This window comes from Brachycentrus maculatus, unplaced genomic scaffold (assembly GCF_059751285.1).
Source record: "Brachycentrus maculatus isolate JH-2025_06_01 unplaced genomic scaffold, ASM5975128v1 h1tg000723l, whole genome shotgun sequence".
NCBI classification, from domain to species: Eukaryota; Metazoa; Arthropoda; class Insecta; order Trichoptera; family Brachycentridae; genus Brachycentrus; species Brachycentrus maculatus.
This window is the reverse complement of record NW_028281454.1, coordinates 22501-48987: the sequence shown is the minus strand read 5'-3', so window position 1 is coordinate 48987 and position 26487 is coordinate 22501. Positions and strand designations below refer to the sequence as shown.

At 32.1% G+C, this 26487-nt stretch overlaps 1 protein-coding gene across 1 annotated transcript in view; it reads right to left on the bottom strand.

Moving 5' to 3' along the window:
• Window positions 1-890: 890 nt before the first annotated feature.
• The window catches only part of LOC148300409 (facilitated trehalose transporter Tret1-like), a 48061-nt gene continuing 22464 nt past the window's right edge, over window positions 891-26487 (bottom strand). Inside the window, exons 2-5 of the mRNA XM_088274842.1 lie at window positions 23492-23791; window positions 18938-19118; window positions 4369-4556; window positions 891-2330 (exon numbers count right to left, since the gene is read on the bottom strand). Coding sequence (XP_088130968.1) covers window positions 1296-2330; window positions 4369-4556; window positions 18938-19118; window positions 23492-23581 — 1494 coding nt within the window. The 5' untranslated portion in view covers window positions 23582-23791 and the 3' untranslated portion in view covers window positions 891-1295. The remainder of the gene's footprint in view (window positions 2331-4368; window positions 4557-18937; window positions 19119-23491; window positions 23792-26487) is intronic.

Genomic DNA, 26487 nt, shown 5'->3' with positions numbered 1-26487 from the left:
TTTAGTTAAATATTGGCCTGATTTAAAAACAACAAAAAAATCGTCATTCATGTACATTTTTTTAAATAAAATCATATTTGGATAAAAATCGGGTATAAAAATAAATGCTTTAAAAATTATACAAGTAATAAAAATTCACTGTAAATTAGACAATACACAAAATATTTCGAAGAAAACATAAGTTCAGTTTTAATAATACAGAAATAAATAATAAAATAATATTTAACAATATGGATAAAAGATTTAGAGTGAATTATGTTCATATGAAAAAAAAAGGAAAATATATTTACAAATTGAATTTTTTTCATATTTTTCAAATTTGTCAGCCATTTCTATTGAATAAGTAATAAACATATATATTTTTAATTTTGATAGCGAAATGCAACTCGTAAGACCCATTCAATAATAATAACAATGATTTTGGATAATTAATAAAGCTTTGTATGCAGAATTCCAATGTGGGCATAAATATCACACTAATTGGGTAATTTATATTAAAATCCATATCAATCAAAATGTCATCGTTCGTTTGTTAAAAAAATTAAATCTCCAATGTAATTCACGGATTGCTTTGAAATTTTGACGAAATGTTGCATTCAAACACGCGAATTTTTTACTTTATTTATTATCTATCTATATAAATTAAATTTTTAATGATAGTTTGTTCATAATTTTAGATATCCCTAAGTTATACATCGATCTCTTTTGAAATTTGGTGTTTACTTATGACATGCAAAAAAATGTTTTCGTTTCTTCAAAAATATTTTTATCGCAATGGCAGCGCTATCTGTTGAAAATAACAGCAACACACTCTAAAACTGAACATTTTTTATGACAGGAAGCGTGTTTCTTGACAGCTGCAACGACTTATTTGTATTGTTTTCGATTGATTTGTTGTGTGATGTATTTTAATATTCTCATTACTTCACAAGCATCATGTAATGAAAATTTCTTTCCGTTTAACTAGAATGAGCCACAGCAACGCATGGCAGGATACAGGTAGTATTTATAATATGTAATATCAACAGTTTTCAGTTGAATTGAAGTATTAAATTCTTAATAAATAAATATTCTATTACCTAACAAAACATAAATAAATTTGATGGGATTAATCAGTCATTATTATGATATTTAATACAACTAACATTTTTAAATCTATAAAAATATTTAATACTTACGTAATTTTTACATTTTAAGTATAAATGGCCACTTTCGAATGCAGGCTTTTATTGTAATATATAATTCAAGCCTCCTTATGTATACCAAAAATAAATACTATCTTAGAATATCCTTAATTATCTGTTAATACAAACAGATTCAATATACTTTGGGTCCATCTCGTCCATTTCTCGTCCCTTCGTTTCAGGGACGAATACGACCACGAAACACAACCCGCATATGGAAACACCGGAATACAACCAGAATGTTCCATATAGACCCATGGCTTCTTGAAAGTCCACGAAGGTCTTCACGCTCACGAATGCGCAGAGATAGCTGAACGTCGTGGCTAGAGCACTCCCGAGGCTTCTGAACTCTAGCGGAAAGAGTTCTCCTATAAGCAACCAAGAAATTGGACTGATCCCGAGACTGAAAGCGATCGTGAAGACTAGCACACAAGTCAAAGGCACCCAGTCGTACTCTCCATGTAAGCTGGTAGTAGCCGTTATCAGCGTGTGTCTGTACACTTCTTCGTAGTAAATATACGACCCGAAGCTCGCTAGAGCCAAAGACATAAGCACCCCACTCGAAATCAAAAGCGGAAGCCGACCCACTGTGTCTATCAATAGCCCAGAAATACAGGATGCCAGAATCTGAACAACACTCATAGCGATAGCCCCAGAATGTGGGCTTATACCCCCGAATGTTTTTCTAAACACAGATACGGCGTAAAAGCTAAAAGCGTGGGCGCCGCTGAACCTTTGGAAGAGCATCAAGCCGCAAGTTATCAACACTGGGCCTGTCAATCTCGAAGAAAACATGCTCTTACTGAAATACTGGCGGGTGTCTGATATCCTTTTGCTGGCTAGGATGTTCGTTCTTATCGTGGCTAGTTCTTGCCTCACGTCCGCTTGTGGTCCTCTTAGCCATTGCAAGGACTTGGCGGCGTCTTCGTCCTTTCCTCTGAGCAGCAGGAAGCTGGGAGTCTCCGGGAGGTAGATGATGCATAGGAACAAGGCGATTGGAGCGCATGCCACTACCAAGGCTAGCTGCTGCCAATCCAAGTACGCTCCGGCGGTGAAGCTTATCAAGATCCCGATCTGGTTTAAGATTTTCAGGAGAGATGAGAGACAGCCTCTGACATCAGGGCCGGCAATCTCGCTGATGTATACCTGGAAACAAAGATAGGGAAATGTTTTTAGTATACTAAATGTGGAGGTCCTCCCCAAAAAGTCCTCATCAAACGTCTTAATCGATACATTTCCATTAGAAATAATTTTAAGTAATCAAGAATTCTAGCTTGTAAAATTGTTACGTTTTGGTGCGATTTCATGATTTCATATTGGTTTAACACAGGATTGGTCACGTTTTATCGCAACTTTAATTAAGATTTCGATAGAATACAGTAAACAGAACAGATTTGCATTTAAATGATTTTTTCTGCAATATTTGTAAGGTAACTTTTTGGTGAGGACCTCCACAAATATACGTGGGCAGAATGAATCAACGCAACATACATTAGAATTTAACAAAGGTTTTTTAATAGCGTGATACGCTTTCAATGATGTCATTACATCAAAAGAACCGCCCTAGTTCCACTATTAAAACACGAAAATGCGAAAACAATTCAATACTTAGAAAAAAATAAAAGAATTATATTAATTATATTATTGGGGTTTTGACCTGTCATCGACTAGTACGAGTGATCTCTTTGTAAGATGTAATTATGAATGAACAACCATATAAATAGAGTTCATAGAAACATTCATATATGGCTCCAGAGTATCTTAAGGAGCTGTATATTCCAGATGAATTGGTTGATAGACGTCTCACGCCTCGATCGGCTACAACATCTGCAATGGGCAAAGTGATCTTACCAGCTCGCAACCAACGCACTAAATTTGGCGAGCGTGCCTTTGCTGTTGCAGGACCGACGGCGTGGAATGCTCTTCCACCAATGGTCAGAAATAAAGAGAGTGAGATGATCTTTAGAAAAAGACTAAAAACACATTTGTTTGCTAAATCATTTCCGCGATAATATTTTCCCCAATTCATTCATAGTGAAGCGCCCTTGAGGTATTTTTTTACGAAAATGGCGCTGTATAAGTTATCCAAATTTATTATTATTATTATTATTGTTATTATTTATAACATTTTTTAGTCATAAGGACTTAATGGATACGTAAGCTTTGTAGTAATATGGCTGAATCGTTTATGAATGCACGTGAGATTCATTAAAATTATTTCACGTACAGTACTATCAAATGCTTTTAAAATATTTTTTTACCTCTATTGCAACCAGTTTTTATTCAATGATAATACTTGGAGCTAGTACAATATTACACAAAGTGTATTAAATGATCGCAATATTTTGATTGTGTCCTAATCATTGTTCATAAATCTGGGAGTTATTTTTATTGATATTTCAGCATAGATGAAGATGAATTTATATATTTTTTTAAATACTCATCGCAATCATAGATTGTGCCGAAAACAAGCATTTGAAAGAAGGTGTCAATTAAAGGATAAATACAACAACCGAATATTTCAGTAGTGTGATTATCATTTGGTAGAATCATCAGAATGTTACACGTGTGTAAAGCGATCACTTAAATCAGCCAATGACAGGTCGTAAGCCCTGTAAATACCCAGACGTTTATATTCTTTTTCATCTACGTGAAATCATTATTAGTTATTTTGTTTATTAAAAGTATTTTTCAGTCTATTATTTATTTAATATGACCCTGGACTGGTACCTGAGGCGGAAGGCTGATCACCTTTCCTTCGTGTATTTAACGATCAAGATAACACTGCTTCTATACGATGCAGTGCCCTATGCACCACTGTGTGCGGATAAGGGTTAGTAGTAGTAGTAATCGTTAAATTTGGTATGGTAATATAACACTATCTTTCATATTAACTTAGTGATCTCCCCTTTCCTTTAAAAAAAAGTAATGTCCTTCATCATGAGTTCCTTCACTTACGTCATTTGCATCTCACGACATACCACCATTATCAATCCTGTTTCGTTTAGAAAAGCTTTTGAACCTGTTTTTACGACAATTATTTTTTTTCTTTCTTTTTCGATGATTTTTAATCTTGCCCTGTTGAAATATCAATATGTAAAACGATCACTTAAACCGGCCGATAACAGGTTTACGACCTGTTGGCTGACCTCAAAACGCTGTTCAAATTTCTAAAAGTACACACCTGTGACACCATGGACACGATAGCGCATAGGAAGCCAGCCACCAGAGACGTCGCGAATAGCATCTTCACGGAGTCTGCGCACATCGTGAGAAGCCAGCACATAGAGAGGGGAAGCGATATGACCAGAAGCGCTCTCCGTCTACCGTGACGCATAGCAGCTCCACCGAGGGCACCGCCAAACAACGCACCTGAAACCAAACAAAGGTTGCCATCAATCATCAGTCGACAGAGACAACAAGAAGATCAGGATCATCCAGCCATCTGCAGTTGGCTATACACAATGACGAGGAGCTCCACAAGCTGCTCTCCGGCGTGACCATTGCTCAGGAAGACATCTTCCCAAGATCTTGGCCATGCTCCAACTGACGAAGACACTTTCCTCTTCTCTAGACTCAGCCGATTGACGATTTTTTTTATTACATACGTATTTTTCTCTATCATCACCATTTTCATATAACAATTCACGCCTGTTTGAACGCCCTTCAGGTAGTATTTTACGAAAATGGCGCTATTTATATAGCGCCATTTATACTAGCTATTTACCTAGTTTATACTAGCTTAAATTGTTAATCCCTCAATTAAAACAAATCCCCCCGTATATTTGCATCTAAAATCTGTAATCGTTTGCAAATTCATCAACCATTTGCAGAGACAAAACCATTATATCGGATCACGGAAGGGTAGCAAAATAGGATAAAAGCGAAGCATTATATGGCAGTAAACTTAGCTCTACCAAGTGCATAAACCAAATAATGCACTTGAAAGCAAATAAAGTTACATCCATCATGGAAGGTATCAAGAACTAATTTCATAAAAAAAATCATCTCTGTTGTATTCATGTGGATTTTTTAAAACGTATAAAATGAAAATAAATTGATTAATAATATTTTTTAAAAGGCGATCAAAAAACATATCCTTTCGATGCCCTATACACCATTTAATTGCGCATAGAGGTCAACGAAGAATGTCATAAATGTCAGTATACGTCGACATCGCAGAAAAGAAAGTGTTAGATTTTCTTTAAAACATCTTAATTGATATACTATATTTTGAGTAGATAAACGATATAACGTTTTCCATTAAGTTATATGGAGATAAATTGATGTGTCTTGGATTGAATTACGAGCAATAGTAAAAGTGAAGTGTACAAGACAAATTAGGAATGATAGATTTGTAATAACTCTAGGTCGCCATGTGTGCAACACTTTAAGTGCTAGTCACTGGTTCGATTCTGAATAGAGAGGTCTGCTAGTGTGGTCTGGTTACCACGTTCCGAGAAAGCTGTTTCATTGATGTGCGCGTGGTAAAGTCGTCGCGTCAGTGCGTACAACATTTGCGCAGTGGCTTGAATTACAAAATGAAAACAAAGAATAACAAGACTGCCACATATGACAATATTATTTATAATAATGATAAAATAAGTCTGCCATTTATGAAAAAAAACAGAGTCGCAAAATTGTTTAATGTATAATGGTTTGAAAAGGTATGAGATGCCTGAATGTGTGAAGAATGAAAAGAGTCTGAAAGAATTTAAAAATAAATAATAATAATAATAAATTTGGATAACTTATATAGCGCCATTTTCGTAAAAAAATACCTCAAGGGCGCTTCACGGTGAATTCATTGGGGAAAATATTATGGTGGAAATGATTTAGCAAACAAATGTGTTTTTAGTCTTTTTCTAAAGATCATCTCACTCTCACTATTTCTAACCATTGGTGGAAGAGCATTCCACGCCGTCGGTCCTGCAACAGCAAAGGCACGCTCGCCAAATTTAGTGCGTTGGTTGCGAGCTGGTAAGATAACTTTGCCCATTGCAGATGTTGTTGCCGATCGAAGCGTGAGACGTCTATCAACCAAGTCATCTGGAATACACAGCTCCTTAAGATACTCTGGAGCCATATTGTGTATTGATTTATACATGAGTAGGCAGAGTTTATACTCAACCCTTTCGGGAAAGCGTAACCAGTGGAGTTTGTGAAGTAGTGGGGTGATGTGACTGAATTTAGAAATTCCAAAAATTAGTCTCGCTGCTGCGTTTAATACTGATACTGATACTGTGCTAAATGTGATAAATGTTTTGCTTACTGTAAGGAAATGTAAATATATATAAATACATATTAAATAAATAGTAAATATGACAGTGAAAAAATCACTTATATTTATTTTACCCCCCTTGGGAATCGAACCCGGGACCTCCAGAACGGTAGCCGAGCGTGCTAACCATTACACTACGGCGGCGGACATTTAAATGAAATATTTTAAATAAAAAACACATAGTTAAATATTATAAATAAAAAAATATAATTATATCAAATGTTATATAATCTAACTGCAGAAAAAATACAAGTAAATTTAAATTAAAAAAATGTAGTTTTGCTGATGGGAGATTGCACCTTTTGGCAGGTTTTGGTACGTGGATTCGAGACGTGCGTCTTGTTGTGTAGTTTCGTTTTTGGACCATATGAAAAGAATGAATGACCGCTGCTACCTACTCCCGGCACCACGCCGACTGGCTACGCACTTTGGGCCACACACATGTGAAGAGTTTGGCCATTCATAAAATACTGTATAGTAGCGATACGCGTTATCGATGCAGCGAAGAAAGTTATGGATATTGATACAAGATCATGTCTTTAGGTGGAGGTTCTCACCAAAACGTTACATTTCTATTATAAATGATTTTAAGTAATCAGGAATTCTAGCTTGTAAAATTGTTACGTTTTGGTGCGATTGAATGATTTCATATTGGTTTAACACAGGATTGGTCACGTTTTGTCGCAACTTTAATTACTATTTCGATAGAATACAGTAAAAATAATAGATTTGCATTTGAAGGATTTTTAGTTAAGTACATTTAAGGAGTGCCGAATACTTGGTCACAAATCTGGATTATCTCACATTAGGAGTTTTTTTTAAACATTTAAGTATGTGAAAAGAATAACTCCTGCTTTCCAAATAATCCATCGAAACGTGAATTTTAATGAATTGTGGTATTTACCAAATAAAATTGAAATTGAAATGGATAGATATTACTACAAAGTGACCGCGAAATTAATTATGTAATGAAGGGAATATTTTGTTTTCAATATTCAGAATTCTATTATATCTCCAGCTCAGTATTATGCGGTTCAAGATAATCGAAAAAAGCCAAAATCAAACCTATTTAAAGTTACTTTTTTTTGTTAGTTTGAATATTACTATATCTATACTATTTTTTAATGTTTTTTTTTTCAAGGAATAGCCCCCAAAGCCTTTACTTATAAAGGCTTATCTGCAGGTAGGCTGGTAAGGATAGGGAAGGTGACTGAAAATACATCACAAACACTCCAATTACCAATTGAAAATAAACCTTTCTTGAATTTATTTTGCAATTGGCGGGAATCAAACCCGAGACGCATGTTTAGTAGTCATGCGTCTACCCAACTACGCCACGGTGCCTATCAAACTAATAATTTTGACCATTACAATAATTTTAATTCAATGCATAATAATTTAATTTATGTATTCATTGTAAAATCAAACACAGATTTTGTTTGCACATGTTAAAACTATTACTTAAGTACCTAGAATTGTATAGTTTTTTAAGGACTGTCAGTCTATTCAATCTTTACATTCGTTTGAAAATGCTATAACTAGGCGAAATAATTATCATAATATTAATTTTGATGTGTTTTTTAACAATAAAATACAACTGAGTAGACTCGAATAAATTAAAATAGAGTTCTACAAATTAAACGCCAAATCAATAAATAAATAATAATTTCATTAATTGATTCGGCAGTCACTTTGTGGTAAAAATCTATCCATTTTTAATTAATGTTTTACTTAGTAAATACCACTATTTCTTAAAATCTACTGTGACACATGTTTCGATGCATTCGGCATCATTTTCAAACACCGTATGTGAAGTTAATTCTAAATTTTAGATTTGGGTCCTTGTCAAACACGTGTCACAGTAGATTTTAAGAAATAGTGGTATTTACTAAGTAAAACATTAATTAAAAATAACAATGTCCAATTGGATCGTCGTATGTAAGCCTGTAAATATCCAGACTTCCATGGTCTTCATCATCTATGTTGAGATGTCAGTATAAACAGCATTAGAACATAGTTTCCAGTCACCGACTAACTTAGTTAGAAATCTAACTAACAATGTCCAATTGACTAACCCCTTCCCCTTACTTTCCCCTCTCCTTATTTATAGAACAATTTTGTACTTTATATTTTAGTTACTATACAGACCTGAATGATGGAAGTTTAACTTCTGAAACATGTAGTCTATAGTAAAACTCAAGTGGTAAAAAACAAGTGTTTTCTTTAATCAATGTCCAATTGGATCCATAAATTACGGGTGATATGAATTAAAAATAAATAAATAATTGACTAGGTTTTTGGAACTTATGACGCCAACTCATTACATTTTACTGATTCATAGAATAAAAATATATTCCCATATCCCGCAATTCTAACAACTTCCTAGGATGAATACTATACTAAAAGCAGCTTTCAATGTGTGTATTACATACACACATACATGCACACACGGTATAATATTCGTTCTGCGTGTTTCGGCTCTACGTGTGATGAATAAAGCACAGAGTATTGAAAACTTCACGTGTACAATGTACGAGTATACATACATTTAGATGAGCAGGGCTGATACAAACATTTAAAATAGTTTACAACCGGTATAAAAAAATCAAAACATAACGTTCATAATCATTTTGCCATACTTCATATTCGCCTTTGTCCGCCTACGTAGTGTAATGGTCACCACGCTCAGCCACAGTACTGGAGGTCCCGGGTTCGATTCCCAGGGGATCAAATAAATACAAGTGACTTTTTCACTCTTGCAATTATTCAATATTACCTTGGACTGGTACCAGAAGCGGAGGGCTGATCACCATTCCTTCATGTGTTAACGATCAATATAACACTGTGTTTATATAATGCAGTGCCCTATGCACCGTTGGGGTGCGGATAAGGGTTCGAATTATTGAATGAATACTTCATCTTCAAACCCTTATCCGTATCCGATGGTGCATAGGGCACTGCATCATTAGCGTTATCTTGATCAATAATACATGAAGGAATGGTGATAATCCTCTGCTTCAGGTACCAGTACAGCATATTTTTTTAGGAAAACCAACAGCTACAAATACAAAGCAATAAAGTCAATAACAGGTCTTCACAAATATATACATGATATATAAAAACATTCATTCGCAAACATACTCACTCACACACATACGCTCACGTGGACACATTTACACACATATACACACACACACACACACATAAACACATACATATGCACAATTAACAAAGTACCTCACACTGCTGCGGTTATTCTCAAACAAGTCTATGTTAAATGTTTTCGTGATTGCATTAAAATTTTTAAAAAGTTCGCCAATTTAAATTTCGTCTTTAATTTGTAATTTGTAAAAACAAGAGGAGTAAGAGGAGTAATCTTGAAGAAATATTAGAGTGGAAAAATCAGTTGGCCTCCCTCTGGGAATCGAACCCGGGTGCTCCAGAATGGTAGCCGAGCGTGCTGACCATGACATACCGGAAGCGGACTAGGATTTTACTTGCGAAACTAAACATTTTCCCTTAATTTTAGAGCATTTTAGCAGTAGTAATTTAGATATCAATCAAAAGACCGGGCTATTCCGGTTTTACTTTTTATTTTTATTTTTAATAACTGACAATTGCCAACCCTGTTAGCAGGTATTAGTAACTTCCAACAGACTACTGATTTGTTCACGTAATTTGAGTGAATTCCGGTGAAATTGACACGTGTAAAACTGTAAGCGTGTCGTCAATACTGTGCCGGATCGTGTGTTACATGTCAACGCGAACGGGCATATTGTTAGCAGGCCATTCATTCAATCTGATGTGATTTGTAATTATTCCTTTTACAAAGAGTTTAAATTAAACATTTCAATAACAAAGGACAATTTATTGATACTGCGGACTAATTAAGATAATTTATTTCATTTATTGATTCGGCAGTCACTTTGTGGTAAAATCTATCCATTTTTAATAAATGTTTTACTTAGTAAATACCACTATTTCTTAAAATCTACTGTGACACGTGTTTCGATGCATTTCGATGCACGGTGTTTGAAAACGATGCGGAATGCATCGAAACACGTGTCACAGTAGATTTTAAGAAGTTGTGGTATTTACTAAGTAAAACATTAATTAAAAAAAGATAATTTATATTTATGGATTTGGCGATAAATTTGTAGAAGTCCATTTTAATTTATGTATTAAATGTTCAATCAAACACTACGTTTTTGAGTCTACTAAGTTGCATTTTATTGTTTAAAAAACATATAATCAATTTTGTGACAATTGTTTCGCCTAGTTATGGCATATTCAAACGAATGTCACTTTAAGATATTCCAATGAAAATGCCATAACTAGGCGAAACGATTGACACGAAATTGATTATATGTTTTTTAAACAATAAAATGCAACTTAGTAGACTCAAAAACGTAGTGTTTGAACATTTAATACATAAATTAAAATGGATTTTTATGTGTTTTTTTAACAATAAAATATAACTTAGATGACTCAAAAAATCAGTCTTTAATTTGACATTTAATACAAAAAAAGGTAATTTTATTTATGTCAAAACACATTACATACATAAGTCAAATATGTAATATGATATCCCTGATGAGAAATTTCTATTTCTCATTTTTGGCACATGGTATTAAGGTTAACAAGGCTGAAACGCAAATGAGAAAATTAAAAAAAAATATTAAAAATTCAACAAAACTAACACAGGGCTAAATGTAAAAGAATAAACGGGTTTAGTAAATTGGCGTGTACAAAAAAAATTGGGTAAGAAGCATGTTTAAAGGAAACATATGAGAAAAAATAACTAATTACTAACACAAATACCTTTCCATAAAGTATTTTTTCAATTAATTTATTTTGGATCCCTGACTTTCAACAACGTCATATATCAAAAAGCTTGATTTTTCAGGAGATTGTTTTAAAAATAAATATCAAGCAACTTATTGAACTTTTTTTCTGTGAAACAGATCTTTTAAGGTAAAACCTGAATGTTTTTTCTCTATTTGAAAAATATTGAATACATTTAAAAAAATAATTAAAAAATACATTTTCTTCGAAATGCAAAAACAACACTTTCTGTCCTGTAGCGGGTAAATATTAAGTTGAAAATATGCCGCTTTTGCTAGGATATAGTACATTTTATGGGCATTCCGAAAACATGCACAACTAAAAATTGTCGATTTTTTATATATGACGTTGTTGAAAGGAGTGATCGATATGTCAGGCAGCTGTTTAATTTGGGTATAGGCAATATACTCGTACAAATGTTTAGTTTTTAATACTCATATAAATGTGTTTTGTTGAGTTTGTACATAGATCCCATCAATTACATTTACGGCACATTTTGCTGTAATTCTAGTCAGGTTGATTTTTTCATTTGTCCCATAGACTTCTCCATACATAAATCCGTAATAATGGCACTAACGATGGCTTTCAACAGCCGCCATTGTATACGTACATATGAGGGGACGGAAACCTTTGGTGTTTGGTTTTTCACAGTTCAAATCAATAATGTATATAGAATATCAAATGAGTAGACTTCTCGGTTCTATTAAAAGTGTATCAAAGGCATTCATGTCACCGATTTTAGATGGTGATATTGCAAAACAGGGTATGTGAAGAAAGGAAAAATAGTAAAAAAATAAAAATACACAGGAAAAAAAGGCATTTTTAGTTAATTAAATACAACTATAATAGTGGTGAAATAGTGGTATTTACTAAGTGAAACATTTATTAATAATGGATAGATTTTACCACGAAGTCACTGCCGAATCAATTAATGAAAAAAAGAATATTTCATAATTTGATGTTTATTTTATATTCACTTTTAAATAATATTTAGGTTAATATTTTGTTTGTGCGCGCGCGCGCGTGTGTGTGCGCGTGTGTGTGTGTGTGTGTGTGTGTGCGTGTGCGCGTGTGTGTGTGTGTGTGTATGTGTGTGTGTATATTAATATATTTGATTTTAAAAGGGATCCATGGAAAAATATGTATATTTACTACCCATTCTTAAAATACGCATTTTTTATGTATTCACGGTGGGATTATTTTTTTAAAACTAAATAATTTTTATTTTGAAAATTTTATTTCACAGTTTGAGGACCCCTGGTCCAGTGGGTGCGGCAGGTGCCTCTGATTGCTTTCACTAGCGTATACCGGTCCAGAACCATAACCCTATCGCCACCCAGCTCACTAAATTATATAATATTACATATTATGTGTAACCGTTTGTATTTCTATGGAGACATTAATCAAATACTTATGGTAAAACGTACATACTCATAGGTACCTAAAAGGTACTCTTCTTTATAAGGTCAAGAATTGTGTAAGGTCTTAAAGAAGCATACACTAAAAATTTATAACAATTGCGAACATATTTCACGAAAAAGGCCCAATTATTTATATTTAAAAGAAAGAATATTCATATTATTTTTTGACATATCATCAAAGATGAAAAAGAATATGGAAGTCTGGGCATTTACGGGGGTGACGACCGTCATAGACTGGTTTAAGTGATCACTTTACACACGTGTAACATTCACCAATTCTATCCATTATTGACAACCACACTACTCAAATTCTAAAGATGAACTAATTTTGAAACATTGTTGAATCGCTAGAACTTCACTAGAGACATCTATTGGTGAGATGAAAATAAGCTTTTTATTGAGCAGAAACTTTTGTATTAGTATGTGAGGTCCGAATCCTGGATTATAATCACACACATGAGAAACTATCTTGAAATATATTGTCACACATGTTTCGATAATTTTCAAAAACCGGTAGATTTTGTGAAATAGGTATATACCAAGTAAAATTTAAATTAAAAATGGATGGATATTACTACAAAGCGACTGCCGAATCAATTAATGAAAGAATTTATTTTCTTTCACTCTTTCTCAAGCATTGTGCGTAATGTGATTTTGATTAAATTAATATATGACAGATGAAATAAATATCTTTACAATTGAATTAGTTGGTCAATTTCCATACGCGGCCACTGCAAATGTGATCCTAACAAACTACTTTTCATTAGGCGATAAAATATAAATATTTGACACGTGAATCGTTCTGTGTGACAGTCACGACACTCGCAATTGGGTCGTCGGACCCGCATTATTGTTGGCCCATTTTAACACAGCTTAGGGACCAGAATTATAAATACCTACTGGAGAAAGAGGTCCTTAACAAATAAATCTCAAAGATAAAAAAATAAGTTAAAAATACCCAAATGCAACACGAAACAGTACCAACAAAATTACATTTACTTAGGAATAAAAAAAGTTCAACAGCCTCCCTTTCAAAATTAAAAATATAAAAGACTTTCTTGAAAAGAAACTTTGATGAACACTTCAAACATATACAGACTATACAATAGAAAAGTAAACAAGATAACTCCCTCATACCGCATAAAAATATATGTTCCCTAGTAAAATAATATATTTTATTGATATTATTTTTTGACATCTCATCAAAGATGAAGAAGAATATGGAAGTCTGGGCATTTACGGGGCTGACGACCGTCATAGGCTGGTTTAAGTGATCACTTTACACACGTGTAACATTCACCAATTCTACCCATTATTGACAACCACACTACTCAAATTCTTGGAAGTTCTATATATATGAACCAATTTAGAAACCTTGTACTTGAATCACTAGAACTTCACTAGTGAAGTTCTAAATGCCCAGACTTCCATATTTTTCTTCATCTTTGATGAGATGTCAAAAAATAATATGAAAATAACTCCTGTAATTGGATATAATCCAGATTTTGTGAACAAGTATTTGGACACACTCAAAATGTTGTGTTTTTTTTATTTAAAACATGATACTATCAACAACAACAAAAGAAGAAAAAAGTCCCTCTCCAAGTACAAGAGCTTAGTCTATTTTTTGAAGACGCTCAGTGCAACTAAAATTATAAGCTTGTATTCAGTAGAAATGTTTAAAAATTGTATTTAATTGTATAAAAAAAGTAACTATATCAATAATAAAAAAACAAAAAAACTGCGTTTACTGAAATTCAACTGATTATGAAAATTAAATTAGTGAGATTGACTGTCTCACAAAAATTGGAGGAATAAACACATGAATATTAAAAGCAAAATAAAAATATACAAGACATGTCGCTCACTCCTTTCAACAACGTCATATAGTACATCAATAATTGTCAATTTTCAGTTGTGCGTGTTTTCTGAATGCTTATAAAATGTACTATATCCCAGCAAAAGCGGCATATTTTTGACTTAATATTTACCCGCCACAGGGCAGAAAGTGTTATTTTTGCATTTTGAAGAAAATGTATTACTTAATTATTTTTTTAAATATACTAAATATTTTTCAAATGGAGAAAAAAACCTTCAGGTTTTACCTAAAAAGATGTGTTGCACAGTAAAAACTTCAATAAGTGGCTTGATATTTATTTTTAATACATTATATTTTATTTTTAAACTTTAAAAACTTTCTCCTGAAAAATCTCCTAGAAAGTTTTTATTTTATTTATGACATTGTTGAAAGGAGTGATCGAAATGTGCATCTTCTATATCAGTGACCTCCAAACTTTTTTGATCGCATACCCTTATAATAAATAATATTAAATACTTGTGTGGAACTATTAATATTAAATACTTGTATATAACAATCATAATAAAAACATTTTTTTAAGTACTGCAAACTAAATAATTTATATCTCTTTATGGTAATATGAAGTTAATGTATTATATATGACGTTCTTGAAAGGAGTGAGAGAATAGTTGGCGTACAGTTCATTGATGGATGAGTAACGAGTGATGGGCTATAGAGTGAGTGAGCGCTTGTCGCCAGTTAGTTGGCCGCTATTACGGAGTCAACTCCCGTGACCCTATGCGCTGACCCAGTAGGTCAACTGCTCAGCTGGGTGCGCGCTCTACTGTTTACTGCCCGCAAACTAGAATGTTGCAGCAATACTGCAAGTATCGTCTTGATTAGAATACCCACGCATTTATAATCGAGATTGTAACAATAATTTACTATTGTAGAAGAAAATGTTCACAGGACCAAAAAACCAAAAACACATTTATCTTTATATATTATTTTGAGAAATGAAAACACTTTGTGTTTTGATCCACTCACAATTTTTATTAACCAACTCGTTTCGGCAACAACCTGTTGCCCTCTTAAGGGTTTTATTTATGACTGATAAAGGTTGTTGCCGAAACTAGTTGGTTAGTAAAAATGTGAGTGGATCAAAACACAGAGTCTTTTTATTTCTCAAAATGATATATCAATATGATCCACAAAGCTTTTTAATGCTTTTAATATTCAAATCATTTATTTTAAATTTTTATTATCTCTTTAGTTACCTTTTATTACATTCAAAACAGAATCGCAAAATTGATTTGAATTGAATTGAACTTACATGAAAAATGAAAAGAGTCTGAAAGAATTTAAAAAGAAATATTATATGTACTATAAGAAGATGTGAATATATCGCTCACTCAACAACGTCATATATAAAAAAAACTAGATTTTTCAGGAGATAGTTTTTTAAGTTTAAAAATATAATAAAATGTATGAGTAAATATTAAGCTATTTATTTATTGACTTGGCGTTTAATTTGTAGAACTCCATTTAAATTTATGTATTAATTTTAAATCAAACACAGATTTTTTGAGTCTACTAAGTTGTATTTTATAAACAAAAACACATAAAAAATTATATTGTGACAATTGTTTCGCCTTGTTAGGGCATAATCAAACGAATGTCTATTCGTCTAACATTCGTTTGATAATGCCCTAACAAGGCGAAACAATTGTCACAATATAATTTTTTATGTGTTTTTGTTTATAAAATACAACTTAGCAGACTCAAAAAATCTGTGTTTGATTTAAAATTAATACATAAATTAAGCTATTTATTGAACTTTTTACTGTGCAACATACCTTTTTAGGTAAAACCTGAATGTTTTTTCTCCATTTCAATAATATTTAAAAATATTTATTAATTTAAAAAAATAATTAAAGAATACCTTTTCTTCAAAATGCAAAAACAACACTTACTGCCCTGTAGCGGGTAAATATTAAGTTAAAACTATACCGCTTTGGCTGGGATATAGTACATTTTTTGGGCATTCCGAAAACTTTGAAAAAATTGATTTTTTTTTCGAAATAAATATATGGTTTTAAAAAGAAAAGAGTTATTGAAAGGTAAGGAGACAATTTTTCTATACATGGTACATGGTTTATTCTAAAAAAAAGTCAAACTCCAATATATACATATTCTATAAAAAATATTGTGAAGAGACGTCCAGCCCTTAGCGCGGCCGAGCGCGTTGTGATTTGCACGCCCGATTAAAATAAATAATGATTTAAATAAAATGTTCATAAAATCTTTCTGATTAAATAGTACATATATTTATAGAACAAACGGGTTTCAAAAATAAGGAATAAAAAGATGATTATATTGTATTGATTTGAAATTCATTGAAAAGCCTCGCGGTATATTTTCGCAGAATTCAATCGCGACTTTAGAAAATGAACTAAAAACTTTTAATGTTTGTTTTCATACACAAATACATGGGGTACGTTCAGGGATGTTATTACACAGCTGACGTGGCAATATTCATGGTTTCTGTAACAATGTGGGGGGAAATTGAAACGCGAAAGGGAAATTGCCTTTCACAATCTGCGAGCCATTGTACGCCAATATTGATTGTGAAAAATGGAGAAAAATTATTCCAAGACATAATGGAAAATTTCTACACAGTTATTTTTAACTACCGCACCAGTTCGTTGCGCATTAAAAAGTATATATGTACGTTAACTGCTAGACCCAATAAAATTACCCCAAATGAACCTTTTTATGTATGATAGATGGCAAAACAATGTATGATAGATGTTCGAATGGTGATATAAGCTAAGAATTGCAAGGCTGAAGTAAGCATTATCGATGGAATTAATCTTCTTCTTCTTCTTATTATTATTATTATAGGCCTTGCGGCCTGTTTTTAAGAGGGATTAGCCTCCTGCTAAGTCGAATCCCAGCTATCGACCCATCTCTTTGGTGGTCTGCCCGGGAGTCATCTACCATGGGGTTGGCCGTACAGTGCGATGTGGGGGAGTCTGGATGATTCCATTCTCCTCACATGCGCATACCATTGTCTCCTTCGTTGCCTTTCCCACCTTACGACATCTTCGATCTCGCATATTTCCCTGATCCTGGCATTTCTGATTCTATCTCGAAGACTCTTGCCTGTTATGCTTTTTAGAGTCTTCATTTCTGACACTCTCAGCGTGTTTTTTGTGGCAGCGGTGTCCGCTCTACTTTCGATTCCATACATCATGATGGGTCGGACACAAGTTTTGTAGATCTTGATTTTGCTGCCGATCTTCATCTCAGGGTTTTTATGGAATTAATATGGACGTAAAATGCTAGACCCAATAAAATAATTATTTATATATTTGGCGTTTAATTTGTAGAACTCCATTTTAATTTATATATTAAATGATAAATCAAACACTGATTCTTTGAGTCTTCTTGCATTTTATTTCAAATAATTTTTAGACATCTCAACATAGATGAAGAAGAATATGGAAGTCTGGGTTTTACGGGGCTTGCGACCGTCATAGGCTGGTTTAAGCGATCACTTTACACACGTGTAACATTCACCAATTCTACCCTATTAATGGTAATATTTTTAAATATCAATAAATATAAAACTCATATAATTGGAGATAATCCAGATTTGTGGACAAGTATTTGGATACACTTAAAAAATTGTTTGATTAAAAAATACAAAAAAATATTAATATGACAGTTGTTTCCCTTAGAAAATGCCCTCATTTTCAAACGAATGTTGACATGAAAGGCTTACATTATGAGAATGTTGAAGAAGAATGGAAAACAACCCAAGAACATACGAAAACAAATTTAAAAATGGTTCAAAATCTGCATAATCAAAGGGACAATCCAATCTTGATATATAAACATTTAAAATTACTGCCGGTACGTGGAATATTGTGGATGAGTATCATCGTTGAACAACAAACTAGACAAAAATATCGAAATCCTTTTGTACACAACCATGATACACGATTTACACACAACGAAGGTTTGATAGTCCCAAGAATTAACAATAAATATGGGAGTCGAACACTGCAATATATCGTTCCGAACATTTTTAATTTGTTGCCGATGGATGTTAGAGGTCAAAATAAAATATGGAACAAAGGCAAAATAAAGGAATGGGTAAATGATCAAGAGTTAATTTTATGAAAATTGTAAAATATTTATATTCTTAATTTTTTTCTCTTTTTGTGTCTATATTGTTAAAATCGTTAAAAACAATAAAAATGTATTAAAAAAGAACTCCACCGTCAAGACACACAAGGTGGCTTGGTGGGTCTCATAAATATGTATACATTGTGATTTAAATAAATGTATACAAATAAAAAAAAACATGAACAAGAACGTGAAATAAAGAAAACACCCTTACCAAGAAGACTAAGACTGGCCACCCAAGAGGCCTGCTGGTCCGTGATGGTGAGCTGGGCCCCTCTAGCAGACAGGGCTGCGCTGGACATGTTCCCCTGGAGAGAGTCCATGGCAGGGGACATGTAGCCCTTGCCCAACCCGGCCGCGAAGGGGCCCAACGACACTGCCAGGGCTGCTATCAGCTAGAACACAAACATATGTTATTGCAATAACAAAACACCAACACCAGGACTCTTGAACTGTAGCAGACTGTAGAAGGTTGGACAGTGAAAATCTTCGGGAAGGTGTAAGTAGAACTTAATACTACTTTTTTTGGACATCTTAATATAGATGCCTCCGTAATGTAATGGTCAGCATGCACGGCTACCATTCTGGAGGTCCCAGGTTCGATTTCCAAGGGGCGTAAAATAAATATAAGTGATTTTTTTCACTGTAATATTTATTAAATATTACCCTGAACTGTTACCTGAAGCGGAGGGCTGATCACCTTTCCTTCATGTGTAAACGATCAAGATAACACTGCGTTTATATGACGCAGTGCCCTATGCACCATTGGGGTGTGGATAAGGGTTTTATTTATTATTAATATAAACTAACTAACTAACTAACCATCACGCCGCTTCCCCGCAGGGGTAGGCAGAGATAATAGAACGCCACACCACTCTGTCTTTGCAAACATTCTTTGCCTCTTCCACGTTCATGCATCTCTTCATACATACCCGCCGATTGTTACGACTCCTAACCTGACCACTTTCAAGTATTTGGCATACCTGATCGTGCCATGTTTTTTTCGGTCTTCCTCTGCTCTTTTTTTCACTTACATTCGCCTCATAAATTTGTTTTACCGTTCTTTCCTCACTTATTATTAATATAGATGAAGAATAATATGAAAGTCTGGGTGTTACATGGCTTGTTAAATGATCATTTTACACACGTGCAACATTCACTGCTTGCACGTCAACCCATGATTGACAATCACACTTCTCAAATTTTCGGAACTCCTATATATATATGATCTGTATTATAAGCTACACAAAAAATTGATAATCATGTTCTCAGGCGTTTCACAATGGCCATCTTTGTTGGATTGAGAAAGCATTTATTTAGCAGAGATATTTTTATTTGGATATATGCAATGCATGTTTTATTTTAATTCAATTAATAAAAATTATTATTAATTTTATAGGTGTCTCAAGAAAAACATGACGGAAGTCTGAGCATCCTATGTGTATTATAGGAGTCTCATTAGTATTTATTTATTTAATAGATTTATATTATCCACTGACACTTCGTGATGGAATTGCATTTTCAATATATTATTAGATTAAAATATTGATTTTAATCTAATAATATATTATTTATTTATTTGACAGAAAATGGATGTCTGAGCATAAACATACACTTGTGAAATATTTTTCAGTCTTCCCATTATTGAATATCCATATTGCATTAATTTTTGGAACTTATAAGCATATATTTGTAAGAATGAAATTTTTTTAATTATTAAATACGCTGTTTTTCCTACTACCAATCCTTATCAATACTCTAGCGGTTATCATTTCTCCAAAGAAATCTTTCCGAAAGAACCCTACAGCATCCAAAAACACAACAAGAGGCCGGTGCCAATTTTATGATACACGCTTTTTTTCTACCAGCCAAAACGAAAATAATGTTAAATTACATTAGATTTATTTCTATCCACTATTTTGACATGTCTGCTAAAAGGAAAAAAATACTCGTTTTTCTCTTAAAATAATTTAAAATGCAGTAACGATGGTTACAAATAGACCCCACAAGATTTATTACGGGTTTTCTTAGCCAAATGTTTAAAAATAATTATTAACATTCGATAAATTGTACGCGGAAAACGCTGGCCCAGTATTTGCAGAACACGAAACATAGGAATGTGATCGTTAAAATAATTTATCGTCCGACTTGCGGTGTTTTGGAATTTGTTTACCGACGTTGTTTTGAACAAAACATTGTCATAATAATGTGTAGTAAATTCAAAATAAATAACTGCGACCACCTCACCGCGCGAACTGCATAACACGGATTCTTTGTTACGTTGTTCGGGATTTATTTGTATTTTTTCGCATTCTGGCGCTTGCATATCTGACGACTTGTAATACAAAAAAAGTTCAGAGGATCGCCTGTTTCTGTCAATAAAATAAGTTATATACATAAATACGTTTGTAGTATCTAGAGTAAATTATTATTGTATCAGTATATACACTAAACAATAAAGTGACTCAACTGCAATCAGTGTTAAGGGTGAGATCTCAAACATACAATTAATTAAACGACCGGCTGCGCGAGAAGCCAGACGTGTTATCTGCGCACAATTAGATAAAATAGATATTTAATTGAACTTGATTTTTATAAAGATATTTAAAAATATTTTTTTTTTACTCCTTTCAATGACTCTTCTTTTCAAACATTCTAATTTTCTTCTTTATATATTCCAAAATGTAAAAATAACCCCTTAGTGCAGAAAACAATACATATATATATATATATATATATACATATATATATATATATATATATATATATATATATATATATATATATATATATATATATATATATATATATATATATATATATATATATATATATATATATATATATATATATATATATATATATATATATATATATATATATATATATATATATATATATATATATATATATATATATATATATATATATATATATATATATATATATATATATATATATATATATATATATATATATATATATATATATATATATATTTATATATAAATATATATATTATATGTATCGATATATTATCTAAAGGGTAAATAATCCAGTGTCTGAAGGAATAAATAATAATATTATTAATATTTAGAGCATTTCCTTTGTGATTAGTAAAGTGAAAAATTTCTTGAAAATAAAACCCATTAAAACAATACATTAGCCAAAACACAAAAGTATTCTCTTGTTTACATTGGCCTTTATTTCAAATGCTATTATATAACAAAAAATAAACGAATGGGCTTATTTTGAAATACTAATTGATTTAGAAAAGTAAATAGTTATTTGATATATTTGTGCTAAAAAACAAACTTGAAAGATAAATATTTAACGATATTTCTTCATCGTTCCGTCTTCCTTTTGTACAACCATTACGTAACAACTTGCCAATCAAAGCAGTCGAAATGATGAAATAAACGTTTTGTTTTTCTTCAGAATTTATGTTCATTTGTTTGTTTATTTTCTGGCACTTTTATACACGTTTACTTATAACATGGAATTAAAATATGTATCTGTTGTAGAAAAAAGCTAAACGATATTTTTTAACGTAACGAATAAAAAAAGAAACGCTTCTTTTTGTTATGTAACATACAAACGTACGGCAGATGAGTATTTCAGATGTAGCTTGTCTTCAGTCCTTCTACATATGCATATTTCCCTTTTCAATTATTTTTAGCGTTTTTTTCATTTTCAGATATTAAATTTATATTTATGTCATTAATTTACTCGGCAGGCACTTTGGGATAATATCTATCCGTAAAAAATTAAGCTTTTACTTGGTAAATACTCTTATTTATTGAAATCCATAGCAGCGACAATAGTTTAAACAGGCAGTTGGTAAATACCAAGTAAAATTTAAATTTAATATTAATTAAAATATTTTACTAACTAACTAAACATAACGCCGCTTCCACATGCATGCATCTCCTCATACATACCCGATATATGTATAAATGTATATATATATATAAATATATATATATATATATATATATATATATATATATATATATATATATATATATATATATATATAAATATATATATATATATATATATATATATATACATATATATATATATATATATATATATATATTATATATATATATATATATATATATAAATATATATATATATATATATATATATATATATATATATATATATATATATATATATATATATATATATATATATATATTTATATATATATATATATATATATATAAATAAATATATATATATATATATATATATATATATATATATATATATATATATATATATATATATATATATATATATATATATATATATATATATATATATATACATATATACATATTCACCACAGAAACGCTAAAGCTTTACAAGAAAGAAATAACGATCCTAACCAGGACCTTGACAGGACACTGCAGACTGAGGAAACACATATCAAAATTTGGACTACATGACTCCCCAGTCTGCAGATTTAGTATGGAGGATAACGCAACACCAATCAACATTCTCTATAACTGTAACGCACTCGCTCGCAAACGAAATCACATCCTTGGAGGACCACTACTAGACTTCAAAAAGGTGAAGCTCATACTACCGAGACAGGTCGTGAGCTATATACATGACTCACGCAGGTCTTGAGAGCGAGCTTTCATACAGGGAGGTCATAATAGACCTAATATGGTCGCAGTGACATAAGGGATGCAAAATCCCTTTACCTCATATAAAAAAGGTCTGATTTAAGGGTTAAATGAATGGTACTCACTTGTGTTCTGTAGTGCTTATTATGCTCCAGAGGAGTTGTCGTCTCGCCCTGCGCCATTTTGACTATATTGATGTTCTCTTTGACAAACATCTAATCACTTTCAACACTATCGTAACACATTTCAACTTATCAAAACGATTCCGTTACTACTTATCACTTGACGTCAGAACTGTTGTAGGGTTCATCACTGCTTATAACCTAAGCGCGTTGACAATCATTCCACATTTCCTTGAAGTTTAACTCGGTTTACGGCATAACAAAAGAACGGGGACGTCGTACGGCTGACATTCCGACAAATTCCTGAAACAAAGGAATAACAATTAAGTAAATTACTGGCATAAATAGAGGCTACAACATTTTGAGTGTGTCCAAATGCCTGTTGACAAATCTGGATTATCTCCAATTAGGAGTTTTTTAATATTATTTTTTAATATCTCAACATATGTACATAAATGGTCCCAAAAATATTTTGTTGTTTCAAAGCAAGTTATTCCAGACACGTCGTTCACTCCTTTCAACAACGTCGTATATAAAAAAAAAAGATTTTTCAGGAGATCGTTTATAAAGTTTAAAAATATAATGAAATGTATTAAAAATGAATATCAAAACACTAATTGAACTTTTTACTGTGCAACAGATCTTTTTAGGTAAAACCTGAAGGTTTTTTCTCCATTTGAAAAATATTCAGTGTATTTAAAATAAATAGTTAAACAATACATTTTCTTCAAAATACAAAAACAACACTTTCTGCCCTGTAGCGGGTAAATATTCGGTTTAAAATATGCCGCTTTTGCTGGGATATAGTACATATTCTAGTCATTCCGAAAACATGCACAATTGAAAAAACACGATTTTTGATATATGACGTTGTTGAAAGGAGTGAGCGACGTGTGAATATGACATTTAAAAAACATGTTTTATGTTTGTAATATATCGTATAGTTTACAACATTTTGAGTGTGTCCAAATACTTGTTCACAAAATCTGGATTATCTCCAATTACAGGAGTTATTTTCATATTATTTTTTTGACATCTCATCAAAAATGAAGAAGAATATGGAAGTCTGGGCATTTACGGGGATTACGACCGTCATAGGCTGGTTTAAGTGATCACTTTACACACGTGTAACATTCACCAATTCTACCCATTATTGACAACCACACTACTCAAATTCTTGGAAGTTCTATATATATGAACCAATTTAGAAACCTTGTTCACGAATCACTAGAACTTCACTAGAGACATCTATTGGTGAGATGTAAAGAAGCTTTTTATTAAGCAGAAACTCTTATATTAGTATGTGAGATCCGAATCCTGGATTATAATCACACACATGAGAAACGCCGGAAAATATTATTTTCATTTTTATTATTAAGTTTATAATTTGACCAGATAATTTATTTACAACATTTTGAGTGTGTCCAAATACTTGTTCACAAAATCTGGATTATCTCCAATTACAGGAGTTATTTTCATATTATTCTAAATTGGTTCATATATATAGAACTTCCAAGAATTTGAGTAGTGTGGTTGTCAATAATGGGTTGAATCGGTGAATATTACACGTGTGTAAAGTGATCACTTAAACCAGCCTATGACGGTCGTAAGCCCCGTAAATGCCCAGACTTCCATATTCTTCTTCATTTTTGATGAGATGTCAAAAAATAATATCGTATAGTTTACACCATTTTAGTATGTCCAAATACTTGTCCACAAATCTGGATTATCTCCAATTAGGAGTTATATACATATTTTTTTATTTTATTTTTAATATTATTTTTTGATATCTCAACATAGATGACCAATGTTGAGATGTCAAAAATAATATAAAAAATAACTCCTAATTGAAGATAATCCAAATTCGTGAACAAATATTTGGAAACACTCAAAATGTTGTAAATAAATTAACTGGTCAAATTATAAGCTAAATCTTACTATTATATACGTTTTAAAATGTCAAATTTATTTTTATATATTTTTTTAAAGAATAAAATAATAAAATGTAATAATATAATGTAAGGCTGAGATAAGCATTATCGATAAAATTAAGAAAGGTGTGTTGAGATGGTTTGGACATGTGGAGCGTATGAGTGAAGAAAGAACGGTTAAAAAAATTTATGGGGCGAATGTAGTTGGAAAAAGAAGCAGAGGACGACCGAGGAAAACTTGGCACAATCAGGTATATCAAATACTTGAAAGCGGCCGGGTCAGGAGTCGCAATAATCGTCGGGTATGCATGAGGAGACGCAAAGAATGTTTGCAAAGACAGTGGTGTGGCGTTCGATTCTCTCTGCCTACCCCTGCGGGGAAGCGGCGTGATGGTTAGTTAGTTAGTTAGTTATAAAATAATAATAGAGTTTAGTAGACTCAAAAAGTCAGTGTTTGATTGTCACATTTTATATATAAATTAAAATGGAGTTCTACAAATTAAAAGCCAAATCTGTAAACAATGGAATCAAAATTTTGTAAATTACTGGCATAAGTAGAGGTTACCACGTTGATAATAATATGTTTCGTTTGTTTGTATTAGTTTAACTGTTTTCTTGCGTAGATATTCATCAGGTTACAAAGAATATAATGCATTGTTACGTTACATCACTTCTGTCCCGAGATAAGCGGGACATGGAGGCTTCATTGGTCAACCAGAGTAAGTCTTTTCATAGCGTTCAGAGCTTTATTGTGATCAAGGCATCAGCATCCAATAACAAATGTAAAAAATAAATAGATAAATTTCTAAGTTTTTTTTTAAATTATTAATTGATTTAGCAATCAACTGATTGCTAAATCAAATAAAATGTATAACATAAATAAAACGCTTGTATAAGACCACTTTTTTATCCAGAAAATTTTGTTATAAAGGGTCCGCCAAATAACTTTTTTTTTTTAAAACAGGGCGCAAAACATCGAGTGTAGCTTCGGCTGTGTGGCACGTAGCGCCGTCCTGTTGAAACCAAATGTTGCCAATATCCTCCTCTTCAATTTTTGTGAACAAAAAT